Source organism: Gossypium arboreum, chromosome 12, assembly GCF_025698485.1.
Source record: "Gossypium arboreum isolate Shixiya-1 chromosome 12, ASM2569848v2, whole genome shotgun sequence".
NCBI lineage: Eukaryota > Viridiplantae > Streptophyta > Magnoliopsida > Malvales > Malvaceae > Gossypium > Gossypium arboreum.
In genome coordinates this window covers 100,505,327-100,523,873 of record NC_069081.1, presented here as the reverse complement: position 1 = coordinate 100,523,873, position 18,547 = coordinate 100,505,327, and the positions used below count along the sequence as shown (strand labels likewise).

Sequence of the window (18,547 nt, the reverse complement as noted above, 5' to 3'; positions counted from 1 at the left end):
TACAATTTAACAGGGGAATAAGACCATATAATGTACAATTATCAATCAACAGAAAAGGATTAACTAGTTCCATAAGAAAACGAGATGATCGGCTTTTCTCTCTTCTTCTTCCTCCTCCCCCTCTTCTCTTCCTTCTCTTCTTCTTCCTCGTTCTCCTTCTCTTCAACTTCCATTTGTAAAGCCTAGAATTAAAAGAAACCCTAACAGATCGAGAGAAAAGGAGTAGCTATGGTGGGTGAATTCAGTGCAGTGAAATGAAAAGGAAAAAGAAGTGTGATTGGTGTAGGTGTATTGACTTGGTGTTGCTGGAAATGGGAAATTTGGGGGAAAATTTTGAGAGTTATTTGGGGGATTTAGGGGCGCGACTGAGATGAGAATAAGAGGGAGTAACGAGCGGGTAACCAAAAATTGGGGATTTTAATTTTCTCTTTTGCGGCGTTTCCACTAAAAATGCCATTATAGATCAATTTTTGTGGCGTTTTACTTAAAAGCACCACTATTGTTTAATTTTAAATTTTTTCATTTTAATATATTTTTTCTATTTTTTCTTTTAAAATTTTTGTGTTGAACTTATTATTTTTGAATTTTTTAATTTTGAATATTGAACTTTTAATTGAAATATGGACTAAATTATTAATTATTATATATTAAGATTTTTTTTTTTAAATTTTATATTTTTTGAAGATTTTATAATTTTAAATTAACATATAAAATACAAAAGGAAACTTTAAGAGAAATAAAATGGAATCGATGAATTAAAAAATAAAAATGACACAACAATACAAGCATTATTCTTTTAAGTATGGTTCGCATTAGTTGTTTATACACATTTTAAAAATAAATACATCAATATAATACATTATTTAATATATAAATTACAAAACATTAATCAATCTAAGCCTTAAACCCTTACCCTCTAACCTTAAATCATAAATATAATCTCTAAACCCTAAAAACCTAACACTTAACCCCTAACCCTTACCCCTTAAACCCCAACCCTTAAACCGTAATCCATACTCCCTAAACCCATAATCCATAAACCTTAAAATAGTAACTCATACACTTTAAACCCTAAACCATATACCTTAAACCATAAACCATAAACTATAATGATAATTAATTCAATATTTTAAACTTAATATTATCTCTTTTATAATTATATAAGAAAATATTTATCATATAAATTAAAAAACACTAATTAATCTAAACCCTAAACTCTTAATCCCTAAACCCTAAACCATGAATCCTAAAACATAAACCCTAAACCATGAACCACTAACCCTTACCCTTAACCCTTAACCCCTAACACCTAAATGACCTTAAACCCCAACCCTTAAACCACCATTAAACCATAATCCATAAACCCATAATCCATAAACCTTAACATAGTAACTCATAAACATTAAACCCTTAACCATATACCGTAAACCCTAAACTATAATGATAATTAATTGAATATTTTAAAATTAATATTATCTCTTTTACAATTATATAAGAAAATATTTAACATATAAATTAAAAAACAATTAGTCATATACCAAAAATCTTTAAAATTATTTTAAATAATAGTATTTTAATTTTTTCATTTTTATGGCATTTTTAAAAACGCTGCTAAAGATCGAGCATTAGCGGCGTTGTTCAAAAAGCGCCGCTAAAGCCACTAAAAGCTCAATACAAAACGACGTCGTTTTGCAAAATTCTTTAGCGGCGCTTTACTTGATCTTTAGAGGCGTTTTTAAAAGCGCCGCTAAAGCTACTAAAGGATCAATACAAAACGACGGTGTTGTGTTAATTTTTTGCGGCGTTTTTTGAAAAGCGTTGCTAAAGATCGAGCAATAGCGGTGTTTTTTTAAAGGGCGCTGCTAATACTCGATCTTTAGCGGCGGATTTCAAAAAAGGCCGCTAAAGGTGAACTTATAGCGGCGTTTTTAAAAAGCGCCGCTAATGCTCGACCTTTAGTGGCGTTTTCATTCAAACGCCGATAAAAACGCCGCTAAAAACCTGTTTTGAGAATCATTTCTTATGCATATATATATATATATATATATATATTCTAACATAAATTATTGCAAAATATTTGTAGGTTATATTATACAAGCAGTAAGAAGAAGACTTAACAGGAAATAGAGCTAATCAACTAGATTACTCATCAATCTGACATTACACCCTAACTCTTAACTCTAATAGCAGCATACCTAGTCCGCTCACTTCTCGCCCATTATTTATTTTTCATCTAGACTAGGACTTCCTTACAAGCACAGCCAGTAAAGCACTAGGTCACTCATCCCTCTTATTTAAGGAGCCTAAGTGCTCGTTTAGATGGGGCCGGGTCTTATTATACAAACATCAAGCAAAGGACTTTGGCTTCCATTAAATTTGTCTACACAGATGGCTGGGCATAGAGGTATTTGATTGGCACAAGGAGAAGAGGTGTCTTCTTGGAGAGGGTAAGGCACTTACCAGCCCATTCCTCCATGTTAATATCTGCCTCATTCATCCCATCAGGCAAAACCCAATCGAAACAATACAAGAGGTTTGCGAGTAAAAGCTCGGTTGTGACGGTTCCCATGTACAGCCCCGGACACCCTCTTCTGCCACCTCCAAATGGCAACAGCTCAAAATGCTGTCCTTTGAAGTCAACGGCGTTATCGATAAACCTTTCTGGGGAGAATTCTTGAGGGTTTTCCCAGTACTTTGGGTCCCTTGCAATGGCCCATACATTGATTTGGATAAGTGTGTTGGGATAAATGTGGTAACCATTGATGTTGAAGTGTGAGATGGCTTCTCTGGCGATCAGCATGGGCGCAGGAGGATGCAGTCTTAGAGTCTCTTTTAAAACCATCTTCAGGTATTGAAGTTGATCCAGATCGGTTTCTGTTACTCTTCCTTTCTTCCCCACCACCCCTCGAACTTCGTCCTGAGCTTTCTTCATAAATGTTGGCTTTCTCGCCAGCTCCGCCATTGCCCAGATCACTATAAGCGCGCTGGTGTCAACGCCGCCCAAGAACATGTTCTGTTATTTAAACCAAGTATCCACCTAAATAAGTTTAATATGCATCGTGGAAGTTGAATCTTATTATATAATTATTATATTAACAAAAATCACGAAAAGAGAAGAATACCTTTGTATAATGTTTTTTCTTGTTTTATATGTAAGTTTATTTTTTCAGTCATGACCTAAGTTGTAGTTAGGGTTTAATATAAATGTAAAATTTGAGTCATTTAAGTTTCACATAATACATTTTTTAATTTTATAATATATTATTTATATCATATAAAATTAAAAATAATATAATATAGACTTAAATAATAAATTGATATTTAAATTATGTCACTTTTTCTAAGTTTTATTTTCAATTACCCATTTTTCTATTTCTTTAATGTTATATTTTTTTCCTTGTTCTTTTCTTTCTTCTCTCTCCTTTTGTTTTTGCAGTATGGGTGCAAACCATTTCAAGCAATAACTACACTTGCTCAAACTCTTCTAACACCATTAAGATGCTTATGAACCTTACCCAGCTTCAACTTAACAATTTGTCAGTGGCTAAAGATGTTAGTAAGGCTTTTGGTCTCCTTGTTGGCCTTGACTCTAATTATTTGCCCACTCTGATTATCATTCCTACTGGTGCCACTCAAGATAGGTTATGGTGCTCAAAGGCTTGTTGTTTCTTACTGGAAGAACTTATGTGCACGAGAGGCAACGACACGACATGGATGAACACTGTCGTGTTAGTGACTTGCATCCGCAACTTCCAGTGCAACCGTCGTCCAGTCCCCGGCATCTTAAAAGGGTAGCACTACCATCTTCATCGACCTATGCTTCGCCCTATTCTCCAATGACCTTGCTCAATTCCTCATCATGCTCTTCGTCATCCCTTTTGTTGTTTGCCTTCTCGTGATCTTCTTCTTCTTTGAAATCACCCAATCCACCACCATCACTGCAGAGAAGGAAGAAACTCGCTATTTCGCAATATTTAGCATAGTCGCTGTCATGTCGTTGTTTACCCTTTTAGCTTACAATTTCATTGGTTCACTAAATCAAGTCTTTTCGCTCGTTTTCACAGTCATCATCTTATTAGCTAGTCTTTTGGCGGTTCCATTGTATTGTCTTGTAAAGAGTTGGAGCTTGGTCGGGTTCGAAGCTGACATGGAGTGACAGCAACCGTTACTGGAAGAGGGAAACTGCGTCGACTGCGGAGGAGAGAAAGGTCATTATTGAAAAAACGAAAGTGGCAGCTTTTGCTACTGCAGAGGGAGCGACGACGTTGGTGGAAAAGATCAAAGACACGGGGTAGGGGGTGGCGAGGCAACGACAATAGTGCAGGAGTTTTTTTGGGGGGGGAAGAATAAATAATGGAGGAAGAGAGAGTTAGGAGGGCCGAAGAGAAGGAAAAAGAAGGGAAGAAAAAAATGGGAAAAAGATAGCGTTAAAGAAACAAGGAAAATGAAAAAAAAAAAGAAAGAAAGAGTTTTAAGTATATGATGTTGAAAAAAGTTCATAATTTAAGTATTAATTTACAATTTAAACTTATAATATAATAGAAAATAATCTTAAAAATTAAGATTTTTAGGTACCAATAAAAATTTATCACATCATCAAATTTTAAAAACATGAAATTATTATTATACACTTATCTATAGAGTAATTATTTTATAGATCTTTCCTACCACATTATTCATGGTCCATTTCCAATTATTTATCAACATTTGAACAACTTTTTTCATGTCATTAACACCTAATTTTGGTATATTTTTTTACTCTAAACCCAAAACTCTGAACATTGAATCAAGAATCTCAACCCTGAAACCAAAATCTAAAATCTCAAACTATAAACCCGAACCTCAAACTCATAATCTCGAACCCTTGAACCTTAAACCCAAATCTTGAATCCCAAACTCGTAACTCATAACCCTGAACCCTTGAACCTATAATCCCAAACCCTTAAACTCTAAACTCAAAACCCAAACCCAAATCATGAACCTTAAATCCCAAATCCAAACCCTAAACCTTAGGGTTCGAGGTTCAAGATTTAATATTCAAGGTTCGAGATTTAGGGTTAACTAATTACCAAAATTATGTGTCAATGACATGAAAAAAATCGTACAAAAATTACTATTTTTTAAAATTGGTTGCACAAAATAAAAAATATTAACTTATGGAAATAAATAAAATGATTAAAATTTGTAAAAGAAGAAAAAAATATTTGTTTATAGTTTAAAAATTAATTATTTTAAGTAATTTAATTAAAGTTAAATTAAGTTTGAGAAGATATTAAATACAGATGAATATGTAATAATATTTTGTTATGTTTAAAATTTAATGACGAGGCACTATTTTATTGATGCCTAAAAACTATATTTTTAATATGATCCTAATATAACAAAGTATTATTATACACTCATCGATATTTAATATCTTCTTCAATTTAATTTAATTTTAATTAAATTATTTGAAATAATTATTTTTAAAATAATAAATAAACATCTTTTCTTCTTTTTATATATTTTAATCATTTTTAATTTTTTCCTAAAAGTTAATATTTTTTATTTTGGTGCAACTATTTTTTTAAATTTAATTTCTTGGCGATGGTTTTTTTTTCATTTTAAATTTTTTTAACCTTTTAGTCAAATAACATAGTTTAATAATACAATTAGTAGTGGCTATAATTTTTTATTTTCTATTTTTTCTTTTATCTCTTCTTTTAACTTTTAATTATTTATTTCGGTTTTTCAATTTTTTCTCATGGGTTATTTTGGTTATAGTTTCAATATATTTGTTTTTTTCAAAATTTTAATTAATTTTTCGTAATTTAATTAAAGTTCAATTAAATTAGAAAAAATACCATATATATATAAGTGTATAGTATTAAGTGTATATCTTTAAATTTTGATGATATGTCATTATTTTATTGATACCTAAAAATTATATTTTTTAGGATGATATTAATTTATTTGAGCTTTTTAAAAGCATGTTTGTACATTATTTAAGGCTCTTACAGGCCATTATTGAGCCAGGTTGGAGCCAAAGCTTGTTGAAGCTTTTGCGGTCCGTGAAGCACGCACTTTTTTGGTTGAAGGCTATTCGTATAAATGGTACCATGATTAAGTGCGGCTGTTTTCAAGTAATTTCCGTTCTGAAGCGGATTGGTGATGATGTCTTTGGGTAAGTTAATTTCGAGCTATCGAGCTCTTGTGTTTTAGTTCCATAATTTGTGTAGTTGGATTAGGTGGAAAGCTAAGAAGGAAGTTCATAGATAGTCTTATGTCATGCGAATTGGAAAAATGTCTTTGGTTTTAAACCATAATATTAGGTTTAGTCTTTCCTATTGAAGTAAAAAATGTTAGGATATGATGAATAGGGTAGATGTATTTGCTTTGGATTTGGTCTTTGTCCTCTCTTTCATTATTAGTGCATGTTTATTTCTATTAAAAAAACATAATTAAAAATGAAGGCATTTGGCAAATAACTTACCAAAAGTACTGCCTTGATATGATTTTTGGTGAGCCAAGCATGACCATGTTCATCAATTTGCTCCTTTTCTATTTTAAGCATGACGTCAATAATGTCTTCGTGATCCTGTGTCCTTCCAGGTTTAAGATGCTCATCGATCACCTGTTGGAACAACGCATCTAATTGACGGAAAACTTTCTCGACTCTTCCATTATGACCGTTTAACCTATCTATAATCCAACCGAATCTCGGAAAGCATTCTTCGGAGGAGAAAGCTCCGGCCACCGTCTCGGCATCGTGAACCAATTCGTAGAACTTAGCACGATCGTACTCACTTCCCTGGAAAGACTTGCCGAAAGCAATTCTAAATATTATGCTTCCAGTTAAAGCAAATACCTTCTCTGTCACGTTCACCGGATGGGTTGACGATGATGAGATGGATTCCATTATGGAACCAACTTCGGCTTCTCTAATGAACCGGAAAGACTTCACTCTTTTCACACTGAAAAGCTCGAGAACGCATATCTTCCGCAGTTCTCTCCAATATTCACTGTATGGCGCAAATGCTACGTCTAAATAATTGTACGAAAGCTTCCCAACAGCAGCCAGCCGAGGCCTGCTGCAACAAGCAAGATCATTGACCTTTAAGACTTCCTTCGCCGACTCGGCTGATGAAACAATAAGCACCGGTATACGACCCAGATGAAGGAGCATGACTGGACCATATTTGTGAGAAAGTTGGGAAAGAGAACTGTGTGGCAATTCACCAAGCTGGTGCAGGTTACCTATAATTGGTAGCCTGGGAGGACTCGGAGGAAGCTTGTAATTGTGTTCTTTCTTAACTTGATGGGTCTTCTGCTTGAAGAGTAGCAGCAGCAGCAGGGGAAGAAGGAGAAAAGGAACCCAAACTAGTGAGCTAATCAAAGCCATCATAACTGAGTTTTGCAAAGCCTCAGCTTCTCTTTTACTTGTGGAAAGGGATGGCTATGGCACCATCTTGATTACAAGGTATACTTTCTCCTTTTATCCTGTCTTAGCGGAGAACCAGTGCACCACGTCTCTTAAACTAATAATTGGTCTATTCATCCTCAGTCAATAGTCAATCACTGTAAATAATGCAATGATTATAGACACGGGAATACGTGCTTAGCCAGGAGACCTCCTATGTTGCGAACTCTGTTTTGAATTTTTATCTCGAATGATTTGTAGTTAATTTAAAAATAATAATAGACAGTGAAATTAAATATTATAATGTAAGATAAAATTAAGTTAAATGTATTAAATTATATCATTCATTCAAAAGGGTCTCTGTAATTAATATAAAACAATAATGATAATAAATTAAATACTAGAATAGTATGAGGGAAAATAAAAGGTTAAACATTTTGTGATAAATATGAACCCTAGCCAAAGGATCCTAAATTGGTTTTATTTTCCTTGGAAGTAAAATTTTGACTAATAAATATTATGATTGACAGTCTAGAAAAGAGCATAAAAGTAAAAGTTTATTAGGTTGAAACTCAAAAAAACAAAAAGGAAAGAACAAAACTCAAGTTGGCACCCGTGTAGGCACCAAACCCCTCAAAGAAATATCGGGGAAATTTATCGAAATAATACTAAAAATAATTAATTTCGAAAATAGTATAAATTCTAAATTAATTACGAATTGCTACACTAAAAAGTGGTGTCCCATATCCCAGGGGCCGCATCACCCAAAATAAAAATTAAATAATAGTAAAATAATAAAATAAATAAAAAATTTGTTGGTGTCGCAGTGAGATGAAGCACATCCTCCTGAATTGGGTCGTCTGTTTAAATTTAATGGTTCATTTAAAAAATAAAAAAGTTTAGATAGAATACTGAGTCCTAAAAATAGATTTATATACTGAGTCTTAAAAATAGATTTATGTAAAATTTAAGGTTATTTTTTATATGGGTAGGCTCAGTCTAATTATTATATTATAAAATAATATTATATTAATTATATATGTTAAAGAATAATTATATATATATTTATATTAAATCATTAGTCTAATAACAATTAAATTTGTTGCTCAAGATCTAAAAATATAATATTTTATATTTTATATTTTATATTTAATACAATAAAATATTTATTATATTTATGGTAGTGTTGTTTAATATAAATACTTTTTAATATCTTTTTAATTTGTTAGAAAACTTTTATTTTAACTTTTTTTTAGTGTATATAGTATACTGTACTATTTTAAAAAAATTAAATAAAATTAATTTAAAAATCAAATATAGGCTTGGCGGGACAGGTTAGGTCCAGGTTTACTTTTCTTAATTCGAGTTGAGCCTGAAAAAAAAGAATGAACTTGGCTTGGGCTCAGAAAAGCAGTCTAAATACATTGCATAGGCTTCATAAACAGCTCTACTCCAAATCAAGTAGGTTTAGCAACAGAATTTGGCATATTTCTAATTTAGGTCCTTCAATTTTAAACTTTATTTTAATTCGAACATTAATTCATAGATTTAATTTTTCTATTTAGTCATTGTTTTTAATATTTTTAATTTAGTTTTCATCTTATATGATTTTTAAAATTATTAATTCCTTTGTATTTATATGATAGAGGTTAAATTTGTCTTATATATATATTTTTAAGTTGTGCCTATTTACATGTTTCTTTTAATATAGATTAATTGTATAATAAGTTTAATTTTGAATTTTTTTCAGAATGTACAATAATTTTGATTAATAATTAATTCTAATTATTAATGCCTTTGTTTGTATATGGTGAAGATTCAATTTGTAGTTGTGTCTATTCAAATGTCTCTTTTAATATAGATTAATTGTATAATAATTTTAATTTTGATTAATTAATCAAATTGAATCTTCACCATATACATATAAAGGCTTTAATAATTAAAAGAACCACATAAGATGTAAATTAAATTCAAAATATTAAAAGCAATGACTAAATAAAAAATGTTAAAACTATGAATTAATTTTAGAACTAAAATAAAGTTTAAAATGAGGGACCTAAAAGAGAAATATCCGGAAAGCCTATATGCTAAAGCCACTGAGGTGAATTGGTATGGAGGGAGGGTGAACATTTTATTATTTAATTTATATTTTAGGAGGTGTCGCCCAGTTTTTATTGCAGCAAGTATACATTTTCGTAGAATTCATATGAATTTTGCCTTGAACACAGAGATGAATTTACAGCGGTGATTAACATGATGGGTTTGAATTTAATATTCATTAATTTCTTTTTCATTTTTAAAACATGTTATCATCATAATGAAAATAAAAATATCAAGTCTGGATGGATATGGAACCGTGATTAGAACACTTGACATACCCTCATCTCCATTTCAATAATTGTACAAACAATGAGAAGAATAGTTCGATTTTTAAGTAAGATCCAACTTTAAAGGTCAATCAAGCTAAACAAACATGAACTGGATTACACCTCTTGCCTTGCCTTGAAAGCAAATATTACTAAATTAATGACCCTATCACAATCTAGCAAACTTGCACGATTTTTATCCATGGCAGAAAAAGAAGTTTACTTGTCTTTTCAAACCCATTTTTTATGAATTATTTCAGTACTTTTTCCAAATGTAAAATATTCGGTTTTATCTCTAACAGTATCTGTTATATCAATATGAATTAAAATATTGTTTCAAAAAGTGATTAAATTTCAGTAAAATAATATTTTATTAAATAAAATAATTTTTAATGGGTGGATCAATAAATTATAAAGTTCTCTAATTAAATATTTTACTGTAAATTTGTAATATCATAAACTTATAAATTAATTATTTGAATTCAATAACTTATGATTAATTAATTAATTTAATTTGATAACTCACATTGATTAATTGAATTTCTTAAACTTATGAACTATAAAATAATGTAAAATAAAATATGCATAAAAGACTTTTAATTTTGTTGATTTGATTCCTACTTACTTTCTTTCTTAAATATAATTCTTACTTACTTTATTAGATAGAAATTCACAATATTAATTTTATAATAAATTTACAATAATTATTTATAATAAGTAAAATCGTATTAAAGAGAGGGTTGTAAGATTATAATTTTATTAAATTTAATGTTGCAAAATAAATAATATGGGTTTATATATAAAAATTTAAGATTAAGTAAAAATAATTGGATTTATTAGGAAATTATTACGTAAAAGAAGATAAGGATTACTTAATGTGCCTGCCAATGCCATCACTCTCGTGATTATTCACGATTAAAGAAAGGTTAGTGAATGTATCCAAATAAAAGAAAAAGATTGCTTTTATAGTTTTGGTAAAAGCATCGGCTGCTGGGTTTAGACTTATAAGGTTATGATATACACGACGTTGATTTAGTAAGCAGCCCATTCCTCACTTTTATGGAAAAACAAATTTAGGAGGAGTGCGTAACCTGGTGGAATTTCTATATTTCAATTCAATTTCATATTTCATATTTCATATACCATTAAATTTGTTATCTACTGAATAACAAAAGTACATAAATAATTCATGTGATTTTTTTTTTGAAGTTGAAATCACATTTTATTAAGTTCAACAATAAATAAAATAAATTTAAATTATTTTCGTATACACTAAAAAATAATTTTTATCATTGTATTATTTCAATTTATATAAAAATAATTTGAATTTATTTATTTAATTAAATCTCACATTAACAATTTCCATATTACTTTAAAAATAGTGTTAGCACTATTAATATTATATAAAATTTACATTAAAATTAAAATTTCAAGTATAAAATTATATTAGATCAAAGTTCAAATATAATATTATAAATGAATCACAAATTTAATATATATGTGTGTGAAAAAATTTAACGAGATGACGTTATTTAAAATATGCAATTTATATCGATATTTCTTCATTCTTTTCAAATAGTGTCACTATTGGTTCATCAAATGTAAACCGTATAAATTACATAGATTTTATACTTGTTAAATTGAAATAGTTTAGGTTAATTTTAGTTAGATAAAATTGAACTGGCTCATTTAATGTGTTCACATCATTTTATATTTAAATAACTAAAATTTTGGTTCACACTTTTTAGATGTCGATCAAATTTGAATTAATCTGAGTTATAATTATCAATTACTGCGTCAGTTGCAACTTGAGAAAAATTTATAGAACCTTATATTAGTTAAGAGATTAAATTAAGTAAAATTTATTTTTAAAAGTTTAAGTGTAATTTACTCACCTTAATTAAAGAGATATTGGTGATATGAACCATGGATATTCAATTATATATATCAATGGCAGAGTCAAGGAGTTGGAGAGCCCTTGTCCCTATAATTGAGAATTTGATTTTAATCTTTAATTTATAAAATTTTAACTTAGTATATATTAAAATTATACTTTAGTTCCAAAATGATAAAATTTTAATTTAATCATTTAAAATTTATAAATATATAGACTATTAAATGATGAAATTATATTTTACTATCACAAAAATATACAACTTAATTTTGTCTAAAAAAATTTAACTTCATCCTTAATTAATATTTAGTAGCTTTGTTTTACTTAGTGGTTCGTTCAAACATTAGAAGCAAAGAGTCAAATATAATCAAAACTCAATCTTTTCATCCTAAGACTTTATTTCTACTATTTTAAGTAGACTCATGATGTTTGTGAGGTTGAAATATGCAATGAGAAATTTCATTGGACGAATTTGACTGTTATTAAAAGCTTTTCATTTTAAAAAATCACCATTTTTGTTAAACTTTTTTATTTTTCAAAATTTTCAAAATTATTATTATTTTATTTATAGTAATTTAAAAGTAAAAATTCTAAGTAACTTCAATGAACTTATGGTTTTTGTTTTAATTTCTTGTAGGTCCATTGAGAGAGATTATAAGCGTGAGCAAATGAGCAGTCATGAGAGCTCAAAATAGCATGTATTTTACTATGGATTGTTACTTAATCATGAATAAATAGAAGAACTTGAGTGCATTCAACAACATTTCTTGATACAAATGGACCTTTTCATAATCATCCAAAACTATTCAATTTTAATCAGTTTTTTTTTTCTCTTATAAATCACAATGATGATGTAATTCATTTATTTAATTGAATCTCATTGATTACAACAAGTCATAAGTAATTTTTTATTAGCTTTTCAGTGATATTAAGAGATTTACAAAGGAATTAATTTAGTTTATTGTTTATTAACTAGTATTTTCAGCCTACAATTAAGCTTAGCCACCACCCTTGGTATGCTAGGAATAAAGTATATTTTTTTTATGGGTGAAATAATGTTTGTGAGATGTAAAGAGTATTTTAAGGGTTTAAGTGATTTCACTCTTATTATTCCATACCTTCAAAACTTGATTATCCATATTTTTAAGGGTCCTTCTCATAGGGGTTTCGTAGGGAAAACTCATTTGATTATTGGCGTTTTTGGGAGCAAGTTTTCCAAGGGTTCCATAGAGCAATTATATTCTTTTTTTTTTTTTCTATTATTCAAATCTAAATTTAATCTTAAGGCTCCGTTCGTTTCAAAGTATAAGCTTTTACAAAAAATATTTCCAACCTTTTTTTTTTATGTTTGTTTCATGTAAAATAAGACGTAAAATATTTTCCAGTCAACATAAAATTACCTTCATTATTCCCATAAAATGTCTTACCAAATTTTTTTCGTAAGACATTTTCTAAACTGATAAGGCTCTGTTCATTGTAACACCCCCATACTCAACTCGAACATCGGGTCAAAGCACAGGATATTACATTCTTTATTACATTATTCACTTATCAAATATTTTATTATAAACTTTTATAACTTTTCAATTTAGTCCCTTTTTGTCATAAAAGTTCAATATTCATTAATTAATAATATTAAATCAATTTTCTTTCTTGTTACACTTTGGGAAGTAATTTAGATAGATGAGACTGAAAGAATATTCTACTTAGAACCAATCTAGCCTAGCCCTGTTTAGTTTCATCAGGTCGAAGGATAAGTGGACTAAGTCAATTAATTAATTTAGTTATATGCCGAAAATTATTAACTAGGTTAGTTTTTAATTAGTTGGTAAAATCCCAGATTTTAGGTTAATCACAACCATGGGTGTTAATCATTCTTCTACTTGTTAAATTTGATATAATTTGAAATTTTGTTATTTAAGCACTTTAGTTCTATCGCAGCTGCGACCTAATTTAGGGTGTTAAGATTTATTGTTAATTTAGTTTAAACATACCTCTCTTGGATATAATCTTCGAAATACTTTCGAAGTATTTTGTTATAAAATTAACTATGGTACAATTTGACTTGTACACTTGCTGACACTACACATCATTTCATATTTAATTGCACATTTTTAAGCCCTGATGCATGCATGCCGAGACGCGGTCAAATATTATCACTTAAATAATTTAATTTATTTAATGATAATATATTTTTTATTATTTATCTTTTAATTAGTTTAAATTAATTAGTGATGATATAATTTTTATTATCTATCTTTTAATTAATTTAAATTAACTAGAGAAAATTAATTATGACACAATATATGAAATCATTATTTCATCCATGATAGTTGCAACTTGACACATGACATTTTGTAATTGGCCCCAAAATTTCTTCATCTACACAATTTTAATAAAATCAAACCAAAACCAAACTAAGGGTGTATTTGGTTGGGTGGAAAAGTGGAGAGATGGAAGGAGTGAATGGAAAATGTGGAAGGAAAATAAATTTTGAATGTGCTTTGTGTGGAAGAAAAATGAGAGGAAAGAAAATAGGAGAGATGATCATTTTCCATCTTAATGTATAAAAACCAAAATTATACATTTTTCAAATGTTTTATTTTTTTCCTTTCATTTTTCAACTCTACCAAGATATAGAAAGACAAATTATATTTTCCATCTTTTCAATTTTCTTACCACTCTACCAAGCAAAGGCTAAATGTTGTAGTTCAATTTTATTTTCAATTTTTTATTTTATTTTTGCTCAACCATAATAGGGATTAGGATTAAAATCTAAAAGAGTCAAGCCAAGTTCAAATAGCGGTAAGATTAAACTCAATTAAGTTCATTTATTCTATTTATATGCTTAACTTTGAGCATGTTCCATATGCATACTGTTAAAAAAATAGAATGTTAGTAATAACAATAAATCGCAAAGAAAAGAGAAATAAAAATAAAGAACACACATATTTTACGTAGAAACCCTTTCGGGAAAAAACCACGGGCAGAGGAGAAGAAAATTCACTATGTCGAATTTGAATGATTACAAGAGGAGTAGACTATGTCTATTTAAAACCATATTCTAATAGGAGTGTAGTAAGATTGAAATACCTTATTCTAATCAATATCAAATAGACGGAGTTTAATAAGGTTTAAAAAACCTTATTTTAGAATAAAATAAAAGAAATGTAGTTCTATATGGATTTTACTTTTATTTTATTTTACTATTGTACTTTAGGATTCGGGGCACTCAATTCTAACAATCTCCACCTTAATACGAATTCTCAATGAACAAGTTCTTCATTGCGAACTTTCAACGAACAAGTTCTCCACCCCTTCCATCTTAAGGGTTTAGCTTTAACAATGAACACCAACCAAGTCTAAGCAATGCTCAAACTTGGTTATAGGAAGTGGCTTAGTCATCATATCTACAAGATTTTCATGAGTACTAATTTTGCTCACAACAATATCACCACGAGCAATAATATCACAAACAAAATGATACCAAACATCAATGTGTTTTGTTCTCTCATGAAACATTTGATCTTTTGTAAGGAAGATGGCACTCTGACTATCACAAAATACTGTACTGATTTGAAGGTTTTCATTGAGTTCACTAAAGAGTCCCTTCAACCAAATAGCTTCTTTACAAGCCTCAGTAATTACCATGTACTCAGCTTCAGTGGTACATAAAGCGACTGTAGTTTGCAAAGTGGCTTTTCAACTGATTGCACAACATCTAATTGTAAAGGCATAACTTGTGAGAGATCTTCTTCTATCAAGGTCTCCAGCAAAATTAACACCAACATACCCAATGACTCCATCTCTAGTTCTTCCAAACTGTAAGCAAACATCAGCAGTTCTTCGTAAGTATCTTAAAATCCACCGAACTGCTTTCCAATGTTTTTTACTAGGATTCACTATGTATCTGCTAACTGTATTGATTGCATATGATAAATCTAGATGTGAATAAACCATAACATATATGAGAGATCCCACTGCACTAAAGTATAGAACATGTAACATGTACTCAATCTCATCATCTGATTGTGGACACAAAGCCGATGAAAGTCTGAAATGGACTGCTAAAGAAGTACTAACAGGCTTAGCACTCTGCATATTGAACCTGTTAATGTACCCCTTCTGACTTAGGTACAATTTACTTGCTTTTCTATCTCTGAAAATCTCCATACCAATTATCTTCTTTGCTGGTCCCAAATCTTTCATCTCAAATTCTTCACTTAGTTGGGTTTTAACCTTTCTTATCTCTCATTTATTTTTCGCTGCTATCAACATGTCATCATCATAAAAGAGTAGATACATAAAATAACCATCATTGTTTTTCTTAAAGTAAACACAACTGTCAAAGTTACTTATTTTGAAATCATGAAAAGTCATAAAAGAATCAAACCTCTTATACCACTGTCTTAGTGACTGTTTCAAACCATAAAGGGAATTTTTCAGTAAGCAAGCATAGTCCTCTTTTTCTGAGACCGTAAAACCCTCTGGTTGTTGCATGTAAATATCATCATCAAGTTTTTAATGTAAAAATGCAGTTTTTACATCTAACTGCTCAAGCTCCAAATCATGCATGACCACAATACCAAGCAAAGCTCGAATCGAATTATACTTCACAACTGGAGAGAACACATCTGTGAAGTCCATTCCTGGAATTTGACTGTAACCTTTTGCAACAAGTCTTGCTTTATATCTAGGTTCTTCAACTCCTAGAGTCCCTTCTCTTTTTTTTTTAAACACCCATTTACAATGAACAACATTTTTTTTAGGAAGTTTTACAAGATCCAATGTTCTGTTTTTATGACGTGATTCCATCTCCTCTTGCATAGCAAACATCCACTTTTCTGAGTTTTCACAGCTAACCACCTTAGAATAATTAGATGGCTCTTAGTTTGCATCTATATTTTCAGCCACATTTAAAACATAAGCAACTAGATCAGCCTCGGCATACTTCTTTGAAGATTTAATTTCTCTTCTAGTTCTATTTTTGGCGATTGAGTATTATGGTGAAGAAGCAACTTTATTATGAATTTTTGTACTGGCTTGAGGAGTCGACTCTGTTGTAGATTTTGGACTAATCTGATACTTCACCTGCTTTTGATTTTCTTTATTGGAAGTCTTTAAGAGGTAAGTTAGGTAGCATAGCAATTTCATCAAAAACAACATCTCTGCTTATCACAACTTTTCTATTTTCAGGTCACCATAACTTATACCCTTTTACACTAGCTTTATAACAAAGAAAAACATATTTAATGGATCTCAGTTCCAATTTTCCATTATCAACATAAGCATACGCAGAACACCCAAAGATCTTTAAATTAGAATAGTCAGCAGGATTACCAAACCATATGTAACACCCCTTACCCGTATCCGTCGCCGGAATATAGTACGAGGCATTACCGAGGAGTATGAAACACTTATAGATAATTTAAATATATTTTCATAACAACTTGTCTCGATTTCATACTATTTCATATTTAAGCTTTATTCACCAAAGTATTTGAAATATCATCTTTATGCAAATAGCACACATGAGGTACATAATTCCATAATTATGAATGAATACATTTATCAAACATATTCCACATTCATATATCAATGTCTCATGTCTCCATATATCAATAACCGTCATTTTTCTTGTTTTGCAGATAATTATGTGTAACCATTCATAAGCATGCAATTTCACTGTTTCTTCTTGTCAATCACAATTTCAAATGACAAATTCATGTGAATGAGCTCAACCTCATTAGGTGTTTAAATTCTGTCACATTGATTCACATACTCATAATTTGTTAACATATCCTGTCAAACACAATCTCTGAATGATGAAATCATATAATTGAGCTCAATAATAATAATGATAACATTACTTACATTTCTTTTTCCATACGTTACATTTACGACTTACCAACTTGTCCATTCAAGGAACGGCTTACGGATTTGAGTACATTGTGATCTGAAGCCCGAAGGCTAACTAAAGCACACAAGTGCTAAACGGAAGCCCGAAGGCTAACTGAAGCTCATCAGAGTTGAACTGAAACTCATATGAGTTAACAGAAGCTCGTAAGAGCTAAACATAAAGCAAACACGAGAATTCGCAACAAATGCTAAATCTCGGTTTACTTGGGTAATTTACCGTCAATTCATATTTTTCACTGAAAAATCGTACTCATTTCCTGTGTTCCTTTCCTCCGAAATACTCAGTTCAATTTCATAACTTTTGTACATAATTTACTTATTTTCAACAATTAACATACATAAATATTAATCACCATTCATAAAATACTATTGAAATTTAATAATATTAATAAATGATCACTAAAATTTAGTTATATAAACTCACAAGTTTGATTTTTGTATTATAGCGATAATTATAATTTCATAATAAATATTCCAAATAAAACATTATATCATTTCTAATTCAACATTTATCGATTATAATCGGGCATGTGATCAATTTATACACAAGTCATTCATATATATATGTATATTTTCCTCCTCCTCCTCTCCATCCACATCCTCAGAATAAATAATACACTTGTAAGTAACATTATCCATAATTTTCACTATTTACTTATGTGAATATTCAAGCTATCCATTCGTATCATAGTCACTAAATTATTTTTATCTTGAGCTACATAACTCTAAATTAAGATACGATAATTTTCCCTAAAACTAGACTCACGTATCTTCTTACCATAAAAATTTTATAATTTTTAGTTTAACCAATAAGTACAGTTTATTCTTTAAAGTCACCCCTGTTCTGCTGTTTGGCAGCTCCGACCCTTCTTCACTAAAAATTAATTATCTCCTCGTACAGGATTTGAATGATGTTCCCATTTATTTCTCTTGAAAATAGACTCATTCAGGATTCTAAACATATAAATT

At 29.8% G+C, this 18,547-nt stretch overlaps 1 protein-coding gene and 1 pseudogene across 1 annotated transcript; one reads left to right on the top strand and one right to left on the bottom strand.

Annotated features, from left to right (window-relative positions):
- Positions 1-2,063: 2,063 nt before the first annotated feature.
- LOC108479433 (cytochrome P450 71B36-like) lies at positions 2,064-7,623 on the bottom strand. Its single transcript, XM_017782015.2, has 2 exons — positions 6,473-7,623; positions 2,064-3,013 (listed from the first exon to the last, which is right to left on the bottom strand). Exons 1-2 carry the CDS (start codon positions 7,382-7,384, stop codon positions 2,381-2,383), a joined length of 1,545 nt encoding a protein of 514 aa, XP_017637504.1. The 5' UTR covers positions 7,385-7,623; the 3' UTR covers positions 2,064-2,380.
- On the top strand, positions 3,329-4,166 carry LOC128285578 (protein NUCLEAR FUSION DEFECTIVE 4-like; annotated as a pseudogene).
- Positions 7,624-18,547: the final 10,924 nt, after the last annotated feature.